General features: G+C 33.6%; 1 protein-coding gene across 8 annotated transcripts in view; it reads right to left on the reverse strand.

Moving 5' to 3' along the window:
• Rasal2 (RAS protein activator like 2) overlaps positions 1–27,307 on the reverse strand; it is a 343,852-nt gene that overhangs the window by 150,284 nt on the left and 166,261 nt on the right. For 4 of the 8 annotated variants that reach the window (XM_071600280.1, XM_071600279.1, XM_071600278.1 and 1 more), the window contains exon 3: positions 13,059–13,182. The exons of 3 other annotated variants lie outside the window; for them this stretch is intronic. In XM_071600280.1, the coding sequence (XP_071456381.1) occupies positions 13,059–13,182 (124 nt within the window). Of the gene's footprint in view, positions 1–13,058; positions 13,183–21,972; positions 22,040–27,307 lie in introns of all 8 variants that reach the window. One more of the 8 variants, XM_071600281.1, reaches the window with a different exon arrangement.

The raw sequence follows: 27,307 nt of genomic DNA on the forward strand, positions 1-27,307 counted from the left end.
TAAGAAATGTTGTAATAAAATGGAATTACAATAAACTAATGTTTAACTTTAGCATTCAATGATATTTATCACTCTAAGGCTCTGATTTTGTAAGATAATTTAGTCAACAATATAGTTAACCAAGATTTATTTAATGTACAATAAATGCTAACCTAAATACTGCTAAATCTAAAGACAGATCTTCCTGTTAGTTCATATGAGAAACATATCCACAGCAATCAAGGGAAAGAATATTAACTTTCATCAATCAAATGCATTTTTGGTAGGTACTTAATTGGTACATTTTTATTCTCTGTGACTTCTTTTTTTTTTAATGAAAGGGTTGTTGTCTCTAGAGATCTGTCATCTTGAATATTTGTCATAATCTATTAAATTGTATGTAACAGTATGTAATGAAGTCTGAAATTGTAGTACCATATTTAAAAGTTGGGTAGGTTTTAAAAATATTTCTATATTGATTGTTTGGCACTCAAGATATTTTTTTTTACTGAAAATATAGCAAAACTGGGAGAAAAAAGTAAACTACCACTTAATAAACATTGACTACATGCCAGTAATCTGCTATGGAATTTACATTTAATATTTTATTTTTCACAACTCTGAATTAGTAACCATCATAATGATTTTATGCATTCAGAAAAACTGTTTGCTTAAATTACACATTACTTTCATCCAAGTATATACATGTAAAAAGTGATGTTTATGAAAAAAAATCATTATTTAAAATGAAATAAACTAATAAAAAATGACCTTATATCCACCCCACCAAAAGCAATCCTCTTTAATTTTTAGCTTTTTCTGTTGGTGTTTATCTAAAAGTAAAAATTCCTCTCTAGGTATTTATACCTAGTTGTATTATTATTTAGAAATAATAAGATGAATCAAGTTGAGTCCAAAGCCTTCCACCTGTTTGTCCCAGTTTGGAGTGGATAATCAGCTACTCAGTTGCCATCCTCAGCTTTCCTTTTACCAATATTCTGGGGATTCCCTTTTGTCTTCCTCTCATCTTATATTAGATATTAGCTTAGATTATAATTCTATCTTAGAAATCATATTTCTTTGTACTTTCAAGGGCATTGATCCATTTCTCAGCTTCTAATACTTCTTATAAGAAGTCAGATGTTACTCTCATTGAAATCCATTAGAAAATAATTTTCTCCCTTCCTTGTGATGGTCGTTATTATATAAAATATATGTATGAAGATCTGAATTTGGTGTCAACATACCTTGTGTACAAACAGAGACATGAAAAACTGAGTATATATGTGTAGTAAGAATTGTAGTGCAAAAAAAAGAGTACATGTATAATGGCATAATTTTGGCGTGAACATACTTTATATGCAGAGTTACGAAAAACTGTGCTGTGAATGGGTAATAATGAGTGTAAGGCATTCAACTATTGTCATGTATGTAAAAAATAAATAAACAAAATTTATTCAGTTAAAGAAAAAAGAAAATAGTTTTCTGTTTTAAATTTCTAAAAACTTTTAAGAAGTTCTCTTTTCGCAGATATTCTGAAATTTTCCAAACATGTGCCCTGAAGTGAATCTTTGTTTATTCATTATACTGAGTACCTCTCAGGCCCTTTAAAATTGGAAATTAATAACCTTTAGTTCTAGGACATTTTCCTTTACCCATGTCCCTTAGGCTTTCCCTCACCACCACATATAATATTCTTTTGCCCTCTTCTCCTTTGATCCCTTACTTTGTTTTTCATCTACCACATTTCTTACCATATGACATATGGTAAAGCTGTTTGGTTTTGCCAGTCTATTCCATCAGAATGTAAATTCTGTGAAGGTGGGAGGTTTTTTGTTTTATTATTGACTATTTTGAATGCTTTGTTCACACAGGCTAGAACGGTGTGCAACCTAACAGGAAATTTAAAACGTATTTGATGAAGGAAAGGATGAATTCCTTAGGGCAAGGTAATTTGTCAAGTCAGTCACTCTGAAGGGCTTTGGATTAGGGGGAAAAATCTAGTTGAGGAGAGGAAGAAAAAGTCTTATCAGTAATTGTATTTGTCTCAACACGTAGGAAGCACCACAATAAATTGGAGTATCATTTAGACCCAAGTTTGAATTCTGGGTCTGCCACTTATTTGGCATCAGTATTCTTATTTCTAAAATGAGGACACTAACAGCATTTGTTTCACAGGACTGCTGCCAGGAGGAAATGTGATAATGCACACCCAGACCTTAGCACTCTCACTATTCTGTCATCATTGTATCTGCCCGCTACACTGCCAATTGTTACTTCACATTCATTCTGTTCTTTAATTTTGTTTTTAAAATATAAGGAGATAAATTTGAGGTGGCAATTAGTGATATGTATAAATAGAAAGAATAAGAGATTCTTAAAACCATGATTGGAGATAAAAGTTTGTACAACATCCAAGAATTTATTGAATTCATTGGAAAAAAATAATCAAGCACATTAGTTTGGCAGGGCTGTCCTAGCAAATTATCTCAACCTTAAATCAACAAATTTATTCTCTTACTTTTCTGGAGGCTACTGGTCCAAATCAAGGTATAGGCACAGCCATAGTTCCTCAGAATGCTACCGGGGAAATCCTTCCTTGCCTTTTTACAAAAGATTTGTTTAAAAATGTTTTTGATTCTTTAATGGCACTACTCTGATTAAAATAGGGGAGAAAAAGTATAAAGGCCTTTAAGTGGAAAAAATAAATGGAGACAATTATTTTTATTCTATACCAGTTGTCTTTTTAATTTGGTCTCTTTCATTTCCTTCCCTTCCAGTGAATTCAAGTTCTTTTCACTCTTGTCTACCCTAAATTTTTCCTGTTATGCTCTACTCTCTAAAATTAGAAAGAAGAAATAATTTTGTAAGCAGGGAAAAAAATAAGAATGGAAATGAAAAATTTCCTTTGTGCTGTATTAAACATCAGTTAAAAGTATATATGGGGGGATATTAACAGGTAAATATCTGAAGGCAACAGGAAAGAAAACAGGCTGTAAGTATATGAGTAAAAAATGTAATCAGATTAATCTAGTGAAAACAGCATCTTTATGAGAAACTGAGGAGCTTTCTCTGTTAAATATTGTCACTACAGAGATTGTTTGGCAGGTGGGTGCCAAAAGGGTCATAACAAAACAAGTGCTTTGTCCCTGAGAGCATCTCCAGTTTGTATTGCACACAGCTAAATTAGATTTTCCACCAATCTAAATTTTAAGTCCTCCTGTTTGAAATATAAACTAAAAAGGCTTTTGGTAAACAGCTTAGCCAGTTCTGCTGAGAAAGAGAGGCAGGGGTGCAAAACAGAGAGTGTACGCGTGTATAGCTGATTTTACTTAACTTACCTGAAGCGTGTATTTTTCCTTTTGAAAAAGATTGTGGGAAGTTAAGAGCCTAAGTCAAGTTTCCAAAATATATCTTAAAATGTATTATAAACATCACCCCAGCCCCAATCTTTCTACTTTCATTACATAATAGACTGGTGAATTATAACTATACTTTTGAAGGAATTTGCCAAACTATGCAAGTGAAAATGGGGAAAAAACCAAAATAGTAAAGGCATGAGATACAGAGATAGCTTCCTGAGGTGTCCATCTGAAATTCCTTTATTCGGTTGATTTAAACCTGTCCAAGCAAAATGAGAAATATAGTACCTACTGTATTATTTCACTGATCTTATTATAGAAGAAGGATTTTTTTAAAGTTTTCACAATAAGGAAATGATAAATGTTTGAGGAGATAGATATGTTTAACCTGATTTACTTTTTTTTTTTTTGTACCAAGGATTGAATTATGGGGCACTCAACCACTGACCCACATCCCCAGCCCTATTTTGTATTTTATTTAGAGACAGGGTCTCACTGAGTTGCTTAGTGCCTGGCTTTTGCTGAGGCTTGGTTTGAACTAGTGATCCTCCCGTCTCAACCTCCCAAGCCACTGGGATTACAGGCAGCCAAGCTAACCTGACTTAAACACTACACAATATATACATGTATCCATACCTTGCATGATACCCCATTAATATGTATTTTTTTATGTATCAATTTAAACTAAATTATAAAAAATTTTAATAGACAAAACTCTTTGACTTTGTATAACTTAAGTTCTTGTCTCATGTATGTAGTAGCTTACTTTTCTGAAGATTTTTTTTTAAAGTTTCCTGTGCCCTTCCTGGTCTCTATTTTTTGTTTAAACTTTTGTTTTTTTCTCTCTCTTTTATGCTAGAGGCTTTTGTTCATGTCTGTTAAGCACTGAAAAAGTCAGCAACCTTAGATATGTGTTCTTGGTGAGGCTGGTAAAATATACCAAAGGGTATACTTCTAACCTCCTGTGTGGAAAGGAATGGCAATTGAACCATGTCATCCTCTAGGTGCAGATGTTCTTTTACTTCCCTTGCATTTGGTAAAGTGCCCTACTCTCACTTTTTCCTGCTATTTCCCAATTGAGATATACTTGTTTTTTTGTTTATGTCTTGTCTTCTGAGACCACACCTATCCTAGGGTAGAGGTATAGTTGGGAAGAACAGTTGTTCAGTGGAATGGGGAAGAGAACATGATATACGAATTGACCACCATCTGTTTCTAGTACCATTGATTCCTAAACTATTTGAAGATTCTGTGGTAAACATACAATTGGTTCTCAGCTTTCTTCATTGCCACGTTAAGATCTGGCTCTCTCAAGTGAGCTTACTATTTGTCACTCTATTTGCTTTCAGTTTTCAGTTTGTGTGTGTGAGTGGGTCATTGCTTTATTCTTTCTCATTCTCCATATCTTTAAAATAAATAATTTCACTACAGCTTTAGTGGGGTTTCTGGAGGGAGTGCAATTAGATGCTTGCCTGCCATTTCTTTTCACAGAAGTCCATGCTGAACCTAAAAACCATTCCTACTTGTTTATATCACTCATTACCCCTTCCCAACCACCACAATGGTTTAATATTAACATATACTAAGATGTTAATTTACTATATTACTAATTAAAATTGCTAATATTAAAATAGACTAGTATTACTAATACACTAGCTAGGACTGATTAAAAGGAGTCCTAGCCTAGGTATCACATTTTAGAGAACTCTACTCTGGTCCTTTTGGGCACCAATCCCCACAAAGCTTAAATGGAAAACTGAGAACAGCAATCCTGTCTGACAAATGACTGTGAATTAGAAAGAGAACCCCTTGTATAAGACACTTTACTACCATCTGCTGGAAATTTTATGAAATAACTACAAATCAAGGATGACAATTTAAGGAGTCACCTTTGCATTAGTTAAAGAATCTATATTGTGCCAAGATGAAGAAGATAAAAGAGTAAATTAGGGATGCTTCTTCTTTCTAATGGATAAATATGATTAGAATACGTTGGTAGTAAGGTTGGTTCTGTTGTAATGCTTGCATTGAAAATGTAGTATTCCACAGCAATTGATATATTTTAGGGAACAATTTGTACATAACAAGAATTTTATATTGCTTATGCAATCTATGACAAAAATCAGGTGAACAAAGAAAACTGCACCCATCTAAACCAACCCATGTTGAATATACAAAGCACTCATACATATATACACCTCAGGCATCTAACAGCTGCCCCAGTTCAATGTATGCTGGTTATGAGGCATATCCAAACATAGCTCGTATAAGAATGTTTGGTCTGATTTTAAATAACCCCTTTCTATCACTTCACAATAAGCCCACAAACTATTCTGATATCTACTACCAAGAGTAAGCTTTAGGATTTTAAAAGTACTACATTCATTGTAGTATTTTTTAAACTAGTTCTATCATTTTTAGGTGTTACTGACCAACTTTTTGAGAGTTATATTCATAACACATTTTCCCCATAAGTTCTCCGTCTTGTACTGTGAAGCTTTGTGTGTAGTAATTTTTTTAGAATTACATATGTCATAGCAGAAATGACTACAAGGATATTTTATCCCAGATTCAGCTCATTCTTCCAGAATATCATCATCAGTTTCTACACGTATCTTACAGAAACAGATTTCAAAGAATAAATATATACTAGCTCATGTTTTTAACAAAACCCAAAACTACCCAACCCAAAGCCCTAAGAAACACTATTCCAAGGGCTTCTACCTTAATTATCCATGTTTTTGTTTTTTGACAGTTCTTTAGTCCATTAGATCTTTCTCAAATTACCTGTATTTCATTAAAATTGATTAATAATGGAATGTAAGTGTGAAGGCTGGGTATTATGCAGATGTCTTAGTGTGAGCTTGCTTGTAGATGTTCATCGAATTATCTTAAACTTATTTTACAGGAGAGGAACAAGACTTGACATTTTAGGAAATTTCAAAGAAAACTAAGAATTACCATTATCTATTGGGCTCTGGCTTTCAGAGCCAGAAAGAGTAGTCTACTGATATTTTTTCATAAAGATCTGGATCTGCCTTTTACCATGAAGTTAAAGATCTGCTTCTACTAATTAAATCAATATATGCATTAAGTTAATAGTCTAAACATTAAATAATACCATACATACGTATTATTTATTGGCATTTTAATTCCATTATTATCAAAACAGAAGATATATTTCTTATAATATTAAATCTTCATTACTCACATATCCCCTACTATAAGTATTATTACCACCTTGTATTTTATAGATTCTTTCAACTTGAAAATATTTAGTGAATTATCTAGATATCCCTAATAATGTCTTGGGAATAAAAAGTAAGCCATTACTAGTTTCTACATACGGAAGGAAGAACTGAGTTTAATTTAATTATAACAGAGGGTGAGAGTTAAAGCTAAAATTTGAACAATCAATATACTCAAATTTTGATCAAAATATTTATTCTTTATGATAATTTTATAAATGACTTTGAGAGGATATTCTGCTTTAAATATTTGTTTCATTTAAAGTTTCCTTAAATGTTTGTCACTTAGATTAATAAACTTAAGAAAGGATAGTTTAGGGTTGGATTTTATTGGGGTGTTTCCAATTTGGCTTTCTTTTTCTGGTTTTTTAAAATTTTTCTCTTTGACTTCTTAATTTGCATAAACATGAAAATTTTGAATAGGTGACTTTTGACTCTTAAAGGCTTTCAGTATATTCTTTCCTAAGGCTTGCTTGAATGTATCAGAAGCATACTACATCAAATTATAACTTAAATACATTTACCAAATGTTTATGGGGGTTTTTTTAGTTATAGATGGATACAATACTTTTTAAAATTTATTTATTTTTATGTAGTATTGAGGATCCAACCCAGTGTTTCACATGTGCTACATGGGCTACAACTGAGGATTGAACACGGTGATTCTACGACTCAGAATTCTACCACTGAACCTCTTATAATCCCAGTCCTTTTATGGGATTTTGAGTACTACATAACAGATTTACTATTACAATAACAGCTTGATTTCCTTCCTTCCTTCCTTCCTTCCTTCCTTCCCTCCCTCCTTCTCTTCTCTTCCCTTCCTTCCTTCCTTTCCTCCCTCCTTCTCTTCTCCTCCCTAAATCCAGAGGTTCTGTAAGTAATACCATGAGGTAACTTGAAGATTTTATCATAGTATAATAAAATAGAAGCATGAGATCACTGAGTCTTCAGTTATTAGATGTTTGGGTTTGAATTTATCAAGTTTGATCTGTACTTGCTGTTTGAGAATTGGGAGAGTCTTGTACTTATGAATGTCAGACACTTTATAACTAAATTAGCTTTATGATCTTATTAATGATGTTACCTGCAAACAAGTATTCTTGATCAATTAATGCCATTTGGGCATGAAAGAATGACCTTTACTGAAAGAACAAATTTTAACAAGGAGATAGCAAAGAGTTCCTAACTGACCTTTGTGCTAGCCACCAACCAGGCAGTAAGTAATATGAGGTAGTAACAAGAATATTTATTCCATAAATGTATAGTTCACAAAAATGTTGTCTACTGTTCAGCTTTCCATTTTTCTCTTTTCAGAGTTCTTGCAAGATATTTGATAGCTATGTTTTTTAAGTTGACTTTATACAATTTTATACTTACCTGAAAATGAATATTTACTAATTCTAGTTCATGCTCTCATGTAATTATTACACCTCCCAGTATTGTTTCTATATAAAGAACTCTACTCTCTGAAAAAGTAATTTTCTTTTGAAAAACTCATGCTTTGCATTGTTTAAATTTAGATGACTTTTGATGAATATATTAAAACCTGGTATAACCAGGGGGAACTATTTTTTCTAGATTTTCTAAATCTGAAGTGGGTACTTCATAGACATGTTGTTCATGTACCTTAAGAAAACATCATATTTTCAGTGGAAAATAATTTGAACCAAAATCTGTGTAAATTTTAGTGTCTTCAGTAATCTGTAAACTGCTGAGTCTGAGAACTATACCAGTAAGAAGTAAATTTGGGCCTAAATTGCTATCATCCCTTGTCTAGATTACTGCAGTAGCATTCTAGCTGGTCTCTGAAATCTCATTCTCATATCCCTACTCAACAGAGAAGCCAGTGACTTCACAACTCTCAGAGAAGTTTATTTTTTGTTAGATTGTTATTCAATCTCAAGGAGACCTTCCTTCCTTGATCCTTAAGCTAAAATTATAATTCTTTGGAATGTCTTGTCCCTGTTCCTTACTTTACTTTTTCTTTGTATTTATCATCATTTAGAATATTATATATTATGTATATTATATTTATATATGTATATATTTATGGCTCTTCAACAGAAAGTAAACTCCATGAAGGAGAAGACTTTTGTCTGTTTTTTTTCAATGCTAATTCTGAGAGCCTAGAATAGGATCTAGCATGTAACTGTTTGGTATTTTTATTGAAATCATCTAAAATAATATCCCATACAGATAATAAAAGCTTTAAGTGTAAACTGTCCCTCCTTCCCCTTATTTGTACAGATAGATTTAGTAATTGATAAAGGGGTAGTGTTATCTCAGTAGAAGAATGTTTTATGGGAAGAACATAATAAGGATAATTAAAAATTGCTGTTTAGGGATTTTGGAGTAACTACCTGTTTGAAACTTATAACCTCTTAAATGTCTTCCTTACCTCCAATCTTAGGGATGAATAAAATTATAATTACCTATTAAATTTTAATTACCCACTACTAAATTAACAGAGGAAATAATTATTATTGAATAGCCTCTTTTTCTGATATGATTACTTCTTGTTACCTCTGTCAGTCATATATTTATCAAATTCAAGGTCAGAAGAAATACAAAGACCAGTTAATAAATTGTTTAAATTTTTAAAACAGCTACAATAGAGTAGTAGTAATCACTGTCACTATTGTCACAACATGACTGACCAACTTAAGCATGTACTCTAATCTTCATCTTCTTTCTTTTCATTCATTTTCCCCTTAATCATTTGGTCACTTAAATATTTGTAGACTGTCTATCATTTTGTTATCTTTTTCAAAGGCAAACTTCAAAAAGAAGTTGCTGCTGATTTCTGTTCCAATTTCTCACTTATGAGCTATCTTCTAACCCTTTTCAGCATAGCTGCTGTTACCACATAGCACTGGAACTGCTGTGTCTAAACTCACTGAAAACCTGAACATCACTAAATCCAATGATCTTTTTTTTAGCCCTTATTTGGTTGCTCTCTGAGTAACACACAAAAGAACTAACCATAGTTATTAATCATCCTTACCGTCACTTGTTTGACAGAAAAACTAGTTCGGGTTCCCCCCCCACCCGCCTCCTTTTTTTCCTTTTCATTAAGTATAACACACATATAGAAAAGTGCTCAAATCATTAATGTCTAGCTCAATGTCAATTATCTCAAAGCAGACAACCTTGTGTAACTACTACCCAAGTCAACAAATAGAACATTCCTAGGATTAAAGCAACCTCCTTCTTATTCTTCCCAATTACTATAATTCCTGCCTCCTCCATCTGACCAAACTAGCCATCTGATATCTAAAACCATAAATTGGTGTTGCCTGTTTGGAGCATTATATAAATGGAATGACACGGTATGTAGTACTTTATGTCTATTCTTCAGTGAATCCTTTGTGAATTATCTGTTTGAATCTCTTATTTTTCTGTTAGGAAGTCTTCCTAGATACTAAATAAAATCTAATATATACAAATATATGCTACTCAGTAGTTTGCCTTTTCACTTTCTTAATCGTGTTATGATGAATAGAATTCTCAATCCTAATGTAGTTCAATTTGTCAGAGTTTTGTATTCTGTTAAAGAAATCTTTATCTATCCAAGATCAGGAAAATATTCTTATATGTTATTTCTGGAAGCTTTATTGTATTATTTCTCATTTAGATATACAATGCATTTGGGATGGGGTCAATTCCCCCTACCTCTCATCAAGATTATCTAATTGACCCAACATCAATGATTAAGAAGACCATCTTTTCCCCCACTGCTCTACAGGACCTCCTTTCTTACACCAAGAGTTCATATACTTCTGGGACCATTTCAGGTCTCTCCAATCTATTTCATTAGTTTAACTGTTTATTCTTTTACATACTTGCATTGTACTTTTACATCAGATTTGATATTAGTAGATTAAGTCTTCTCATCTCTATTGAAACCATCTAAAATAATACCCCATACAGATAATAAAAGTGTAAACTGTCCAGGTACTTGTCTTCTACCTTAGCTATTTTTTTAAAAAAAATATTGGGGATTGAACCCAGGGGCACTTTAACCACTGAGTTACATCCCTGGCCCTTTTTAAATTTTGAAACAGGATCTCACTAAGTTGCTTAGAGCCCCCGCTAAGTTGCTGAGGCTGGCTTTGAACTTGCAATCCCCTACCTCAGCCTCCCAAGCTGTTGGGATTAAAGTTGTGCACTACCTGCTTTTTTGAGACAGGGTCTGACTAAGTTGCTGAGACTGGCCTTGAACTTATAATCCTCTTGTCTCAATCTCCTGAGTTGCTGGGATCACAAGTATGTGCCACTGAGCCTGTTCTACCTTGACTATTCTTGGTCTATACAATATTTCTAGATGAATTTTAGAACCAACTTACCATTGTGTATGTGGAAGGGTAGTACAACTGTGTTGTAATTTTGGTCTTCAGAACCAAAGGATAACATTGTCTTCTAATACATAATCGTGGTATAGTCCTCCATTTATTTAATAGTTCTCTATATAAAAGTCTTGTACATTTCTCATTGGGTTTCTTTTTCCTAGGTATTTACTATCTTGTAATGCAGTTAAAATTATTAATTTACTGTTTGTTGGTATATTTAAATACCAGAATAAATACAATTGATTTTCATAAGCTAACTTTCATTTTTGTTTCTATATGCATTCATTTTATGTTAACTAAACAAAAATCTTCTAAAAGCAGAACTCTTAAGGACTGACATAGAATGTTACATATACTGAAATTATTCAATGAAATATTTGACAGCAGGAAACTATGCCTAAAGACAAATCAGCAGGATATAAAAATGGAACAAAAATCTAATTCAAAATTAGACTGGCAAGTAATGAAGAACGGCTGTAGAAGTAGTTCTTTTGCCTCTTCTATTTATGGGTATAGCTTCTAGTGCTCATTTAGGTTAACCATTCTGAAAATGATCATGAACTGCGGTGAGTCAAGATAGTTACCAGACTTGTCAAGGACAAAAGAGAGGGGACTGGCTCTAGACCAGAGGCTTTTGCTCCTCATCTTAGTTTGCTTTGGGGACAAGTACCTGGAAGACTGTAGATATTTAACAATTTACTATATAGTTCTCTCTTCTATAACATTATAATAATTCTTCAGAATATGTTTACACTTCCTCAAAATCAACTGACTTTTGTGAAACAAAGCTTGAATAATCAAAAGTGGCAAAGCTAGTTATCAACATAATATTGCAAATTAATGAAAGAAAAGGAATTGAAAGCAGGTGATTCAGTCAATTCAATATATGTGAAATATCAATGTATGTGAAATATAAAAGGGCTATAAAATGAATGCACCCAGACAGGTTTTCAATGTAATTTAGGTCTACACCTAAACTGGTTTCATCACATGCCACAAAGATAAAATGGAAATAAGATGATAAAAAAATATGAATTTGGAGAAAACAATTTAGTAACCTGACTAATTTCTAGAAAAGCAACAACCATTACAGGATAATAAGAGAAATAAAGGATTCAAATACTGACCAAGAGTTCTGGACTTCATTTAGAAAATAAAGAAAAAGGCAAAACCGAAGCATAAGAGAAAAAAAAAAAAACCCAAACCAAATCCTGATTTTAAACATAAATCATAGCATTATACATATGGCCACCATAAAATTAACAAATTATTCTGTTTTAACTACCTATGAAAAAGTGTTTATAACTAAAAATCTATAGTTCACTAAGTGCATAACAAACAATATGAAGTACCAACATAAACACCTAACAGAATACTGTTGATATGAAATGAGGAAAGAGCTAGCTACTTTGATACTGATATTAATTCCTTTAATATATAATAACTGAAGTGAGATTTTGTTTCTTTGGGCTTTTTTGTTGTTGTTGTTGTTGCTGTTGTTAGTTTGTTTTTTGTGGTGTTGGGGATCAAATCCAGGGCCTCCCACATGCCAGACAAGTGCTCTTACCATTGAACTACATATATCCCCAGCCCAAGATGGAGATTTTAAACTTTTTCCCTTCTGTCATCCACTCCAACCACGATTCTGAGTTGAAGTTATGTATAGCATGCAAAGTTAGCTTAGCTAAATTAGCCTAATCTGACACTCCATTGTACAAGATAAAAGACAACATCAGTAGCTATGTGAACAGAGTATGTCTTTAATACTAAGTTCTCTGCACATACTGATTTCCCTGTCAATCTCAGGGCTTCGACAAAATAGCCAAGCCTCTTTCAAAATCTAGAACTCAGTAATAAACACAAAAACAACATGTCATCCCAACTTGCCAACACAAAACAGCAACCTCACTAACTAGAGTTCAGATAAATAAAAACTTTGCTGTTGCATGGTTATAAATAACAAAGAAAATTCTAATGACCTCTAACTCTGAGTTAGCATGTTATTGGTTTCAATGCACTTACTTAGCAGGAAACATAGGATGTTTTGTTTTACTATAACAAATCCACAAATTATCCAATAAAATCTAAGAATTTCTTTCATTTTATTATTAGCTTACCCAGTTTAGTGGCGCCCTCTGGTGGGTATTCAGGAAACTGACCCTCTGAAGGGACACTGACAGTTCTCCTCAGGCACCGCCCTTTGGATGAATCTGCCTGTTGCTCTTGTCCTTCCCCAGGTATCTAGTTAAGCAAAAGGGAAAGAGATGAAACTTAACAGTGAACTGGCCCTAACTACTTTGTGATTGAATAATCCTTTTAGTTAATGAAGACAGTAAGATAAAATGAGAAGAGCAAAGTAGGAGAAATGTAGATTAGTATTCACAATGGTAAGGTATCACTAACCCCTTTTCAGCTTTTCTTTAAAAAGAAATCTGAAAGATCAGGAAAGGTGAGTATGTAAATTAGCTTAAAAGAAGTATGTGCAAATCACATCCAGGTGTGAACCTGCTCTGTGAGCTCAGAAAGCAAAACAAAACAAACACCCACACAAATAAAAAGGTTCTTCTTTGTCAGAACATGGTTCACAGGCTCTAATTTTACTCAATGTTCAAATAGGTAAACAGAAATAAAAATGGGCCAGAAATATTTAGCTTCAAAATTCCTTTAAAGGAGGTGGTTTTGTTAAGGCAGTAAAATCACCTAAATATTCTTCAACTTTACGATCAAGTACTTTATTAACTTTTAGACATAGTTAATAAACCATGTTTCAGTGGAAATATGTATAGATATCTACATAAAATGACATATTTTCTTCCAAAGGTGAGAATGTTTTCAGAATCATAAAAATTATATTTTCTGGCAAAGTTTTAGGAACTAAGTAGTTGTTTGCATATGTGGAATGAGAACTACAAATGGAAAAAAAATCCCTGTAATGCCAATTACTAATTTAAAGCTTTTGACAGGTTATCATTGTAGAGTAGTAGGATAGCTCTAACATGTGTGTGTGCGGCATGTGTATGCAAGATATGTTCCAAGATCCCCAATAAATGCCTTAAGCCACAGACAGCACCTGTATATATTATGCTTTTCCTATTCCTATCTGATAAAATTACCAATTAGGTGCAGTAAGAGATTAACAACAATAAGAAAATAGAACAATTGAAACAATATACTGTAATAAAAGTTATGTGAATGTCTTATCTTTCTCTACCTTCCCTCCTCCATGATTCAAAATACTTTACTGTACCGTCTCATTACAGCTTCTCTTTGACATGTCCACACTGCCAGCATCCATTACTCTTGTACTTTGGGGTTTTATTAAATAAAATAAGGGTTACATGGAAACAACACTGTGATACACTGACAGTTGATCTGATAAGCAAGATGCTTCCTAAATGACTAATTGGTAGGATCACATATAGTGTGGATACAGTGGACAATAGGAGGATTCACATTCCAGGCAGGAAGAAGCAGGTTAGCATGCTATTTCAACATACTATGCAGAACAGTGCAGTTTAAAACTTATGAATTATTTCTGGAATTTTCCATTTACTATTTTCAAACTGCAGTTGACCATGGAAAACTAAGACTGTGAAAGCAAAACCCCAGATAAGGGGGTACTACTATAAGGCTCAGTTTGGGGGCAATGGGCAGACTTAATAATGATATTTTATTAGTAATTTTCATTAGAATAATTGTACTGATACTATCTTAAATAGTTTGAGAAAGTATGTCAGTAATTAATCATACTTCCTAATTTCTTATGGTTTCTGAATTGTTATCAACAAATTTCAATAATAATGACTAACATTTAACTCTTACTATGTACAAACCTAAGGAACATTTACATGTGACATTATAAGGGAGGCATTATAATTATCCCCCTTTTACAGATGAGAACTTATTTATTTTTCCAAATAATTACAATGGACATACACCACAGCAACTGATCTAGCAAAACTGGAACAGATACCTCCAGCTCTACCTCAGTAACCCAACTCCTGTCTCTATAAAGGAGAAGATAGAAAGGGAAACTGTCTCTGTTACTGAGACTCTAAGGAGCAAATTCCTATGGCCTCTATGAGCATGGCAAATTTTTAACACTTTGTATAGGGCCAATTATTCCTCCATATCCTCATTACCATGACTAAGGTTACTCTTTGCAATTGTGAAACTAAAGGGTAGAATTAAGAAAGATAAAATTCTAAAAATAAGCTGAAACCACATAATAGCATCAATAAAGATACAAAGTACTAAGTAATAGAAAACTTCCTGAACAGTAATTGAAGTCATCCACCCCTTTCAAATGGAAATTATCTCTATTTAAATAATTGAAAGAGTAACACTGAAAGGTTAAGTGACTCCCTCCTACTAAGAAAAGCAAAAAATGCAACCTCTACTTGCTCTAAAAGCAGAAGGAAAAGAAAATAAATTTGGATCCTTGAGCAAATAATTGAGTCTAACTAAACATAACTGTTTGGGCCTGGTTCTAAAAATGCCTATTATTAAAATAATAAACATTTAAGCTCTACAGAAAAAAAAAGCTAGTAATTGCTATGGTGTTGTCATTATCAAAGTTATATTCATGACAAAGGGAGAACCACTTCTTTAGTATATACTGTATCTCCACCAGAACCAAGGAGAGAATAAATAAAATATACCAGACCTTTATTTGAACCTAAAATTCATTCACAATTATTTTCTCAATGTTTTAACATAGACTCTTAATTTCTCACTGTTGAAACTTAAAGGACCAAAGGTTTTATTCAAAGTATCACTCTTAAAGGCATTTTACCCCTGACTCAGGATATAAGAGAACATGGTGACCTTTATTCCAAACTTGAATTTCTTTTTTTTTTTATTTTTAAAGTATTTTGACATTTATTTTCTATTTTCAATGCATATCAAAATATACCATATATAGGTTTCATCCATGTATCCCCATATTTACAAAATATATATTCACTGGACTCACAATTTACGCCTCCCTCTTTCAGATCCTGTCTGTTTATATATGTTTTCACACAAAATTTCAAAAGTATATTCTTATGAATATTTGTATTTCTCCATATCTCTCCATATAAATCTTTATTCTCCGACCCTAACACTGCCTCAGTACAAGATTTGATATTACCCTTACCATACCTCTGTATATAAAAATAATGTGTTATATTTATAAATATGAGTATAAATTTCAGTGTATTTTGATATTTATATTCTATTTTCAATGTTAAATTTACATACATATCACAATATATCACATATTAGATTCATCCATGTGTCCTCATATATACAAAATGTATATTCAAAGGAGTCACACTTTACTATTCCCTGTGTCTGAGCCTTTATATTTACATATTTTTACACATATTTTCACAAGCACATTCCTATGAATATTCACATTTCCCCATATTAATCTTAATTCTATAACCCTAGTCCTAGTTCCGTACAAACTTTGATATTACCCTTTCCATACCTCTGTATATAAACCTAATGTGACTTATAACCCATATACACAAATATACAATACTGCAAATTGGTGCACTGAAACTTGAATTCCTTAAGAATATTGTACTTTTTATAACACCTATAGATGGCTTTTATATATAAAATCTTTTTAAACATATTGATCTACTCCTTTTAAATTGGATACATCACAATTCATGTACCTTCAAATGAACCAAATTGAAGTTCACAAAAATCTGTATTCAGCTGAAGAGAGTGTTTTACAAGAGCATTTTAGCTGTTCTAATTGTCCTAGTTGACCAGTTTTCTTGTTTACACTGAATTGCTTATAAACATGGGGCTCTTTTTATGTTTGAAACACTTCTTTGGCCTTGTACTGGGCTTCAGAGTCTTCCTTTGCCAAGAAACGAAAGGAAAAGGAAAAAGAGAGAAAAGAAAAAGAGCCAAGTTCTAGAATCACAGCACTTGGGACAAGAGTCCCCTGTATTTCTCTTTTGCTAGCAAAGCAATAAACCTTCTTTTTCCTTTTTCTCAAAAACAAAAACAAAAACCAAAGTACTTTAATTTCATTCCATTTTAGAAAAGTGAAAAATAGTATCTCTGGCTCCTAAATTAGCTTTGTTAATTTCAAACTCTTAACAATGGAAGAGCAAGGTTATGCACATAACATACACATACACAAATATACAAACATGCCCATGCTTTCTATGAAATATTCTTTCATTTTGTTTTAGAGACATATGGAAATTAATTTCAATTCAATCTAAGCTCATACAGATTAAATTAAATAGTCAAGTACAGCAAATCAACATCACACTAACTAGCATCTGAAAACTCAAGTTATTTCTTTTCCTAAAGAATGCTAAAAAAGCTCTACTAAATCCTTGAAAGGATTTTTAAATCTTTTTAAAGAAATAAAAACTCAATTTTCTTATCTTGTTAAGGCAGTGGTTCTCAATGCAAAAGTTGTCCAGGTACCAGCAGAATCAGCATAATCTGGGAATTAATTTGAAATTTACATTCTCAGTCCCCACCCCAGACCTGCTGAATCAGAAATTTTGGGGGTGGAACTCAGCAATTTGTGCTTTAACCAAGCCTCCAAATGACTCTGATGCTCACTACAGTTGGGAGCCATTGCCTTGAGATCTTGTTTTCTCTCCTTCCTATCAAGGTTAAGCATCTCAAAGTCTCCTTTATAACAGACATAGGCAAGTTGAGGATCACTTTAACCATTCACTTACAATCCTTGGCCACCTGTACTAAGTATAGAAGCCTAAATGAATCACTTAGCTTTACTAAACCTCCATTTCTACATTTCTGAGGTATGATCTTAATGATATCTCAGGTGGATGCCAGGGCTGTAGGTTTTAAAGAAGCCTCAGGCCTTTATCAGGAGTTTGTCTCTTTTGTTCTCAATCCTTCAGTTATTTTCTTGAAAGCCTGCATAGTATTCACCTGCAAATGTGAAGTTCAAACCTTGGTCAAAGACTACTTGGTCTCCTGCCCAGCAAATTATAGCCCCTTCAGATGCAGCATTCAATTCTGTGTCTCCTTAGCTCAATATTAGGACTATTATACTATTCTTGAACTTCATATTCCTGTGCTACTGTCAGAAAATGGTACACAGGGCAATGGTGACCACTATAATGTTAGGGCACCCACAGACCAATGCCTGAAAATATATATTTGTTGAGGTAGGAGCTGACCTGTTTTTGTTCTTCTTGTTGTTTATAGAGGGAAGGGTACTCTTGTACCTGTTGCTCTATCACAGATCCTTAAGCCAAAAGTTCTTTATGAACTTTTATGCAAACTCCTATAACATTTTCTTCAATGGTATCTGCCTCTAATGCTCTGTTTCTTAAGCCCATTCTTTGTATACTTATCAGCGTAGTTCCAAAATGCAAATATGATCATGTCATCCTGAGGCTTAAAGCCCTTCAGTGGTTCTCCTTTATTCTAGAAGCAGTTTTCATATAAAAGGTGGTATGTTCATGGGGGCTGGAGAGAAATAACTTTCTGCTTCAACCAGAATTCTGAGTTCTTAGTTTATCTGTTGTATGGGGCTTCTGTATAAGCTTTTCTACAATGAAAAAGTACTTTTGGTTAAAAAACAAACAACAACAAAAGATTAAAAAACTATTGTCCTATAAAGTACAAGAGCCCTAACACTGTATACCAGGTTTTCCACATCCTGGTTACTGTCTTTGTGTTTAGCTTCAGGCTTTGCAGTCTAGGAACACCAAGTGTTTGCATTTTCCTAATATATCCCCTATCAGGGAGTCTATTGCCATTGCTTCGTTTATTCTCTCAGCCTGAAATGTCCCTCACTTTCTTTCTACATCTAACAGGTGAAACTATTTGTCCTAAGGTTAATATAGACATTGCCTCTTCTTGGACTTCCCCTTTTACCAATCCTCTCAGGCAAAGTTAAGGTACTCTCCCTTTATTTCTTCCAACAAGACATCTCTCCCTTATTGTCTTGATTTATAATTATTCACATGCAACTAATTCCATGTGAGTTAGGAGTTTGTATCTTACCAGCTATGATGGTTTGGATATGTGGTGTCCCTCAAAAGTTTACCTGAGACAATGCAAGAATTTTCATGATTACATTTTGAAAGGTATAACATAAGCAGTGGATTAATACATGGACATGGATTAAGTGGATGGTAACTGTGAGCAGTTAAGGTGTGGCTGAAGTAGGTAAGTCACTGGGGCTGTGTATTTGGGGTTTAAATTTTGTCCCTAGAGAGTGGAGCTCTTTCTGCTTCCTGCTTTCCATGTCCTGAGCTGTTTTTTTTCCACCATAATATTCTGCCTCACCCTTGGACCAAGAGCTATGGAGTTGGCTATCTATTGACATGAGCCAAAATAAACTTTACCTTCTCTCTGTTGTTCTTATCAGGTCTTCTGGCCACAGAAGTGCAAAGCTGACTAAAATATCAGCTAATCTCCAAACTTTAAAACAGCTCCAACCCACAAATGAATGAATAATCAATGGGTTGAGATGGATGCCATTAAAGGCAAAGGAAAAACTGTGACATGGCCAAGAAAGATGGTAAGCATACAAAACTAACTTTATTTATTTATTTGAACAGGGAGTTATCAATGTAGCTAAAGTCTCTTAAGGAAGAGAAGTAAAACAGAACACCAAATGTATCATAACCATGCTTAAAGCCAAGGATATTCATGATTCAGGAAGCAAAGGAAAGGCCCTATCATTTCTAGACTTGAAATCAATGGTAGTCTCCTAATTGGCTCATTTTATTCCTACTTCTCTCTCTTCTAATATGTCCTATAGATAAATATTCCTAATATATAACTTTGATCAAATCCCTTCTTTTATTAAGCTTTCTTTCACAATATTCCATTGCCTGTAACATCTAAATGACATATTTAGTTAGAGCAAGGTTCTTTTAGAATAAATGGATTTCTTTCTCTTATACTATCCAGTTTACTTGTGTTATTCACTAAATGTAACATTTAAATTATCTGTCTTATTTCCACCGCTACATTTGTTGTGGGGGATAAAGAGGAAAGAAGAACTATATCTTATTTTTTGCAACTTCTAACATAGTAAATGCACATACAGGGACACATTATACATTTGGTGATTAACTTGAAAGTGGTTCTCAATGAAATATGCCACTAGTAGTTAACCTTAAGATAAATAATAGTTGATTTTCACTGGTTTCCACAAAGCCAAACTTCTATTTTCATCAATATATCTAAGTATAAATACCACCTTTCAAAAGCAAAAAAAAAAAAAGTGTTATTTTAAAACTTCATTACAAGTTTTAAAGCATTTTAGAACTGCCTTTTGTCTGAACTACTAGTGGACACCTTAAAAATTCTAAATATGGAAAAAAAAATTTTACATTAAGAAAAATGGAGCAGGTGCAGTGAAATATGCCTGTAATGCCAGCAGCTCAGGAGGCTAGGGCAGGAGAATCACATGTTCAAAGTCAGCCTCAGCAACTTAGCAAGACCTTAAGCAACTTAGTGAGAGCTTGTCTCAAAATTAAAAAAAAAAATGACAAAAAAGGGGGGCGCTAGGAATGTGGCTCAGTGGTTGGGCACCCCTGGGCTTAATCTGTAGTTAAAAACAAGAAAAGAAAATGAAGCCAAATTTACCCTTTTTTGCTTGTTATGGCCAAAAGAGAGAGAAGGGGTGGGAGGGAAACCTCATAAACTTAGCTTTCTTTTGTATTTTTGTACTGGCTGCACCTGAGAGGAATTCATGTTTGTCTTCTCTACCATTTCCCTCAAAATCCTAATTTCCAGTTTACTTAATTGTATCTCTTAAAAGCAAAATGGAACCCAAATTGCCTCCTATGCCCTCTCTGTTGGCACCAAGCCAGTTGGGGCCTTTGCTTTGTACCCACGCAGAGAGGTATATTTCATATAAGCAATGTCTATTTGGAACAATCTGCATGAACTAATTTATTGAACCAATGAGTCATCTCTCAAGGTGACACTCTTGGCAAACTTCTCTTTCAGGATTCTACCGGAACTATCCTTCTGCTACACATTCCCAAATTTATAATTTGTGTATTTAACACTCTTTCTATGTATTTCCCTCAAACAATTTTTTTCCCAGTTTGAGAAGAAACATGCAGAGTTAAAAGAGAGCATTAAAAGATCCATACACTGACATAATAGGTGGGGCATATCAGACTAGTATAATCCTTCCACATTCCAGCAGAACCTGTCTAAGGAGTCAACTTAAATCCTTACTGAACCCTCTTAAATTGATGTTTTTAACACAGCAAAAACATCCCCATGATTAGTTAAATAGGATTCTAAACAGCCTTTTCAGATCATTTTATCAGGAAACTTCTTAAACTCTTCAAGAAATTCTAAATTATTCATTGTGAAATTAAGGATAAGGGTTACATTCCTTATAATTCTTAAGTGTAGGTGAAATGTAGAAGAGAGAAAGCATATTCTGTTCCTTCTATAAAAGATGAATGTCTATTCTCTTCCTATAACAAAATTTGACAGGATATAAAACTTATAATTCAAGTAGCAAGTACAGAAATGTCTTCACATTTTCTTTTCCTAAAGACTTAATTTTAATTTTACCAGTTTAATAATGGCAGAAAATAACTACTTATCTCTAGGCATTAAGTATTTTTGTAAACTCATTCCTTTACTGGCTTACTGTAGTAAGCTAGGAAATTCATCTATTTGCCTTCATTCTCTTCCACTAATCTTTCTATATAATTAACACAATTACTTTTCTAAGAAGCAAATCTGATGATGCCATTGCCCTGAAAATACCTTGCATGGTTTCCAATGATGTCCATGGTCCAAATCATTTCCAGAATAAAGTAAAAATTCCTCACTATGGCCTTCAAGGTTCTTTATTATCTGGTTCTTGCTAGCTCTTCCTTTTCCTCTTATAAACTATGTTCCAAAAACTCTCAACATTTTTTCAATTTGCCAAAGAGATATGGTTCTTGACTTTGTATCTGTATACATACACACAGTATCCTTCCCTTCTTTTCTCCTTTGTCATTTAAGACATGAACCAAGTCTTAATTTCTCTACGAATATGAATACCTTTTTTGGAATTCTCCACTCCACATCATAATCCATTCCAGGCAATGACTCCCTCATTTAATCTTTCCTTTGTAGTTAAAAAAAAAAAAAAAAACCTTTTGAGATGAAAGTCATATAACATAAAATTAACAATTTTAAAATTAATAATTCAAATGGTATTTAGTACATTTATAATGTTTCGAAACTACCACTTCTGTCTAGAATCAAATGGTTATAAATTTTAATTTACCTCAAGTTCTCCAATAAAAAACTATGCATCTTTGTGGCCATGATACTGCATGTATAATGAAGCTCAATAAATAAAGATGGAATCACACATTTAACAGCAGAAAAGAGTCTCATGGATTATTTTCCCCCTCTTTTTAAAGTGGAACAAAATATCATGTTTTGGGTGGGCTTATGCTATAGCATGGTATCGTTAATGTCCTAAAGGTCCATATGTTAAAAGCTTTATTGGGATGTGGTAGAAGCTTAAAAAAAATTGGTCCTAATGTGAGGTCTTTAGGTCACTGGGGCATACTTGAAGCTGGACTGTTCTTTCTCTTGTCCTCTCTCTTTTGCTTCCTATCTGTGACTAATTGGTTTTGCTCTGACACATATTCTAGCCATGATGGGTTGCCTCACCATAGTCCTAAAAGCAATAGGGCCAACTAAACATGGACAGGAACCTCCAAAACTATGAGCCAAAATAATCCTTTTCTTTCTCTTTTGTTTTCCCCATAGCTTTATTGAGGTAAAACTGAAGTACAGTAAAATGCACATATTTGAAGTATGCAATTTGATCAGTTTTGACATGTATGCAACTAATACAACCAATATAAAAAGCATTTTCATTACATTTTTTAAATTTGAAATCATGCAAGCTGTTTCTGGCATGATGGATTTATTTATTTGTTTTAAAATATTTTTTTTAGTTGTAGTTGGGCACAATGCCTTTATTTTATTTATTTTTATATGGTGCTGAGGATGGAACCCAGTGTCTTGCACATGCTAGACGAGTGCTCTAATGCTGAGCCACAACCCCAGCCTCTCCTGCATCATTTATTACATTAGAAATGTAATAAATGTAATTAGAAATGTAACCTTGACATACACAGAACCCCACCCCCAATGTCAAGTATTCAAAATTAAATGACACACTTATAAATAACTCAGAGGTCAAGGAAGAAAGCAGAAGAAAAGTAAATAAAAAGTGCTTTGTAACTTTGGACCAACACAACAAACCAAGTGTTAGACTCACATGCAGGGATGGAGAGATTCTGGTATTGGGGCCCCTCTTGCACTGCAAGAGTTCTATTTCTATTTCTATTCTTCAGTAAATCCGACTTTTACACACACACACACACACACACACACATAACAAGTGCTTTGAACTAAGTGATAATAAAAGCTTAAAATATCATGATCTCTGGGGTGAAACAGTACTCAGATGAACATCTATAACCTAAAGTACTTGTATCAAAAAGAAGCTAGAAAAACAATCAAATTATTTTCAAATTACGTAGTAGGAAGGAAAAATAAGAGTAGGAACAAAAATATATGAAATAGAGAAGAAATAATACAGCGAAAATTTGATAAAAATCAAACAAGTCTAGTCAAGAAAAAAGCAAGAACACAAAAATTCATATCAATGGAAAAGGAAGCTATCAAAATAACTCTAGAGGTGCTAAAAATAAATTAAGGTAAAATTACAACTATATGCCAACATATGTGATAGCTTACATAACATGGTCTGTATCAGAGAAGTATTGTGTGCTGCTGAGAAAAAAGTGTATCAGTTATTGATGAATGAAATATTCTATATATGTTTGTTAAGTCTAAATTATCAATTGTATTTTTTACTTCTAGAACTTCTTTATTTAGTTTTTGTTTGGAGGATCTATCCAGTGGTGACAGAGGCATGTTAAAGTTACTCAGTATTATTGTGTTGCAGTCTATTTTATTCTTGAGATTGAGAAGGGTTTGTTTGATGTACATGGATGCTCCATTGTTTGGGACTAAATATTTATGATTGTTGTGTCTTATTGATGTATTATTCCCTTAAGCAGTATGAAACTGCCTTTTTTGTCCCTTCTGATTAACTTTGGCTTAAAGTCTACTTTTATCTGATATGAAGATAGAAACCCCTGCTTGTTTATGTGATCCATGTGAGTGTTTTTTCCCATCCTTTCACCTTCAGTCTGAGGATGTCTTTGCCTATGACGTGAGTCTCTTGGAGATAGCACATTGTTGGATCTTGTTTTTTAATCCAATATGTCAGTCTGTGTCTTTCTTTTTTTAATTTTTTTTTAGTTGTCAATGGACCTTTATTTTTATTTATTTGTATGCAGTGCTGAGACTTGAACCCAGTGTCTCACACATGCTAGACAAGCACTCTACCACTGAGCCACAACCCCAGCCTAGTCTGTGTCTTTGTATTGATGAATTTAGGCCATTAATGTTCAAGATTATTACTGAGATATGATTTGTGTTCCCAGTAATATGGGTTTATTTCTAGCTTTGTTATTTAGTTTCTCCTTTGATTGACTATTCCTTTAGTGTAGTTCCTCCCTTTCCTGTTTTTTGTTTGTTTGTTTGTTTTTTCATTTCCTCCTCCTGGAATATTTTGCCTGAACTACAGAATACTGAGAATATTCTGTAGTGCAGGCTTTCTAGTTGTAAATTCTTTTAACTTTTGTTTATTGTGGAAGATTTTTATTTTACCTTCAAATCTGAAGTTTAATTTTGCTGGATATAGGATTCTTGTTCGGCATACATTTTCTTTTCTTTTTTTTTTTTTTTTGGTAAGTCTTTTTTGTTAATTTGCCAAAGAAGAATCATATTACACGTGTTTTTTTGTATTTTTTTTTTTAATTTTTTATTGTTGGCTGTTCAAAACATTACATAGTTCTTGATATATCATATTTCACACTTTGATTCAAGTGGGTTATGAGCTCCCATTTTTACCCCATATACAGATTGCAGAATCACATCAGTTACACATCCATTGATTTACATATTGCCATAATAGTGTCTGTTGTGTTCTGCTGCCTTTCCTATCCTCTACTATCCCCCCTCCCCTCCCCTCCCCTCTTCTCTCTCTGCCCCCTCTACTGACATTCATTTGTCCCCCTTGTATTATTTTTCCCTTTCCCCTCACTTCCTCTTGTATGTACTTTTGTATAACTCTGAGGGTCTCCTTCCATTTCCATGCAATTTCCCTTCTCTCTCCCTTTCCCTCCCACCTCTCATCCCTGTTTAATGTTAATCTTCTTCTCATGCTCTTCGACCCTACTCTGTTCTTAGTTACTCTCCTTATATCAAAGAAGACATTTGGCATTTGTTTTTTAGGGATTGGCTAGCTTCACTTAGCATAATTTGCTCTAATGCCATCCATTTCCCTGTAAATTCTATGATTTTGTCATTTTTTAATGCAGAGTAATACTCCATTGTGTATAAATGCCACATTTTTTTTTATCCATTCATCTATTGAAGGGCATCTAGGTTGGTTCCACAGTCTTGCTATTGTGAATTGTGCTGCTATGAACATCGATGTAGCAGTGTCCCTGTAGCATGCTCTTTTTAGGTCTTTAGGGAATAGACCCAGAAGGGGAATAGCTGGGTCAAATGGTGGCTCCATTCCCAGCTTTCCAAGAAATCTCCATACTGCTTTCCAAATTGGCTGCACCAATTTGCAGTCCCACCAGCAATGTACAAGTGTACCCTTTTCCCCACATCCTCGCCAGCACTTGTTGTTGTTTGACTTCATAATGGCTGCCAATCTAACTGGAGTGAGATGGTATCTTAGGGTGGTTTTGATTTGCATTTCTCTGACAGCTAGAGATGGTGAGCATTTTTTCATTTACTTGTTGACTGATTGTATGTCCTCCTCTGAGAAGTGTCTGTTCAGGTCCTTGGCCCATTTGTTGATTGGGTTGTTTGTTCTCTTATTGTCTAATTTTTTGAGTTCTTTGTATACTCTGGATATTAGGGCTCTATCTGAAGTGTGAGGAGTAAAGATTTGTTCCCAGGATGTAGGCTCTCTATTTACCTCTCTTATTGTTTCTTTTGCTGAGAAAAAACTTTTAGTTTGAGTAAGTCCCATTTGTTGATTCTAGTTATTAACTTTTGTGCTATGGGTGTCCTATTGAGGAATTTGGAGCCCGACCCCACAGTATGTAGATCGTAGCCAACTTTTTCTTCTATCAGATGGCGTGTCTCTGATTTGATATCAAGCTCCTTGATCCATTTTGAATTCACTTTTGTGCATGGCGAGAGAAAGGGATTCAGTTTCATTTTGTTGCATATGGATTTCCAGTTTTCCCAGCACCATTTGTTGAAGATGCTATCCTTCCTCCATTGCATGCTTTTAGCCCCTTTATCAAATATAAGCTAGTTGTAGTTTTGTGGATTGGTTTCTGTGTCCTCTATTCTGTACCATTGGTCCACCTGCCTGTTTTGGTACCAGTACCATGCTGTTTTTGTTACTATTGCTCTGTAGTATAGTTTGAAGTCTGGTATCGCTATACCGCCTGATTCACACTTCCTGCTTAGCATTGTTTTTGCTATTCTGGGTCGTTTATTTTTCCATATGAATTTCATGATTGCTTTCTCTATTTCTACAAGAAATTGGCATACATTTTCTATCAGAGCTTGATATATGTTTTTCCAGGACCTCCAAGCTTTGAGGGTTTCAGTTGAGAAATCAGCTGAGATCTGAATTAGTTTCTCCTATTCATAATCTGATATTTTTCTCTCACAGCCTTTAAAATTCTATCCTTACTCAGTACATTAGGCATTTTTATTATAATGTGCCTTGGTGTGGGTCTGTTGTAATTTGTACATTTGGGGTCCTATAAGCCTCTTGTATTTGTATTTCATTCTTTAGGTTTGGAAAATTTCCTGATATTTCATTAAAAAGATTGTGCATTCCTTTGGTTTGTATCTCCTTGCCTTCATCTATCCCAATAAATCTTGAATTTGATCTTTTCATGTTATCCCATAGTTTTTGGGATTTCCATTCATGGTCTCTTAATATCTTCTCTCCGTGGTCAACTCTATTTTGCAGATTATATATTTTGTCTTCATTGCTTGAGGTTCTGTTTTCTAAGTGATCTAGTCTGTTTGTGATATTTTCTATTGAATTTTTAATTTAGTTTATTGTTTCCTTCATTACAAGGATTTCTGCTTTTTTTCCCCCAGAATCTCTGCCTCTTTATTGAAGTGATCTTTCACTTCCTGTATTTTCTCTCTGATTTCATTTCTTATACTGTTCCTTACTTTGCAGATCAGTTTAATTATGTACATTCTAAACTCCTTCTCTGACATTTCTTCCATTGTGGTATTGATGGATTCT

The sequence above is a fragment of the Marmota flaviventris genome, chromosome 12 (genome assembly GCF_047511675.1).
Source record: "Marmota flaviventris isolate mMarFla1 chromosome 12, mMarFla1.hap1, whole genome shotgun sequence".
Taxonomy (NCBI): Eukaryota; Metazoa; Chordata; class Mammalia; order Rodentia; family Sciuridae; genus Marmota; species Marmota flaviventris.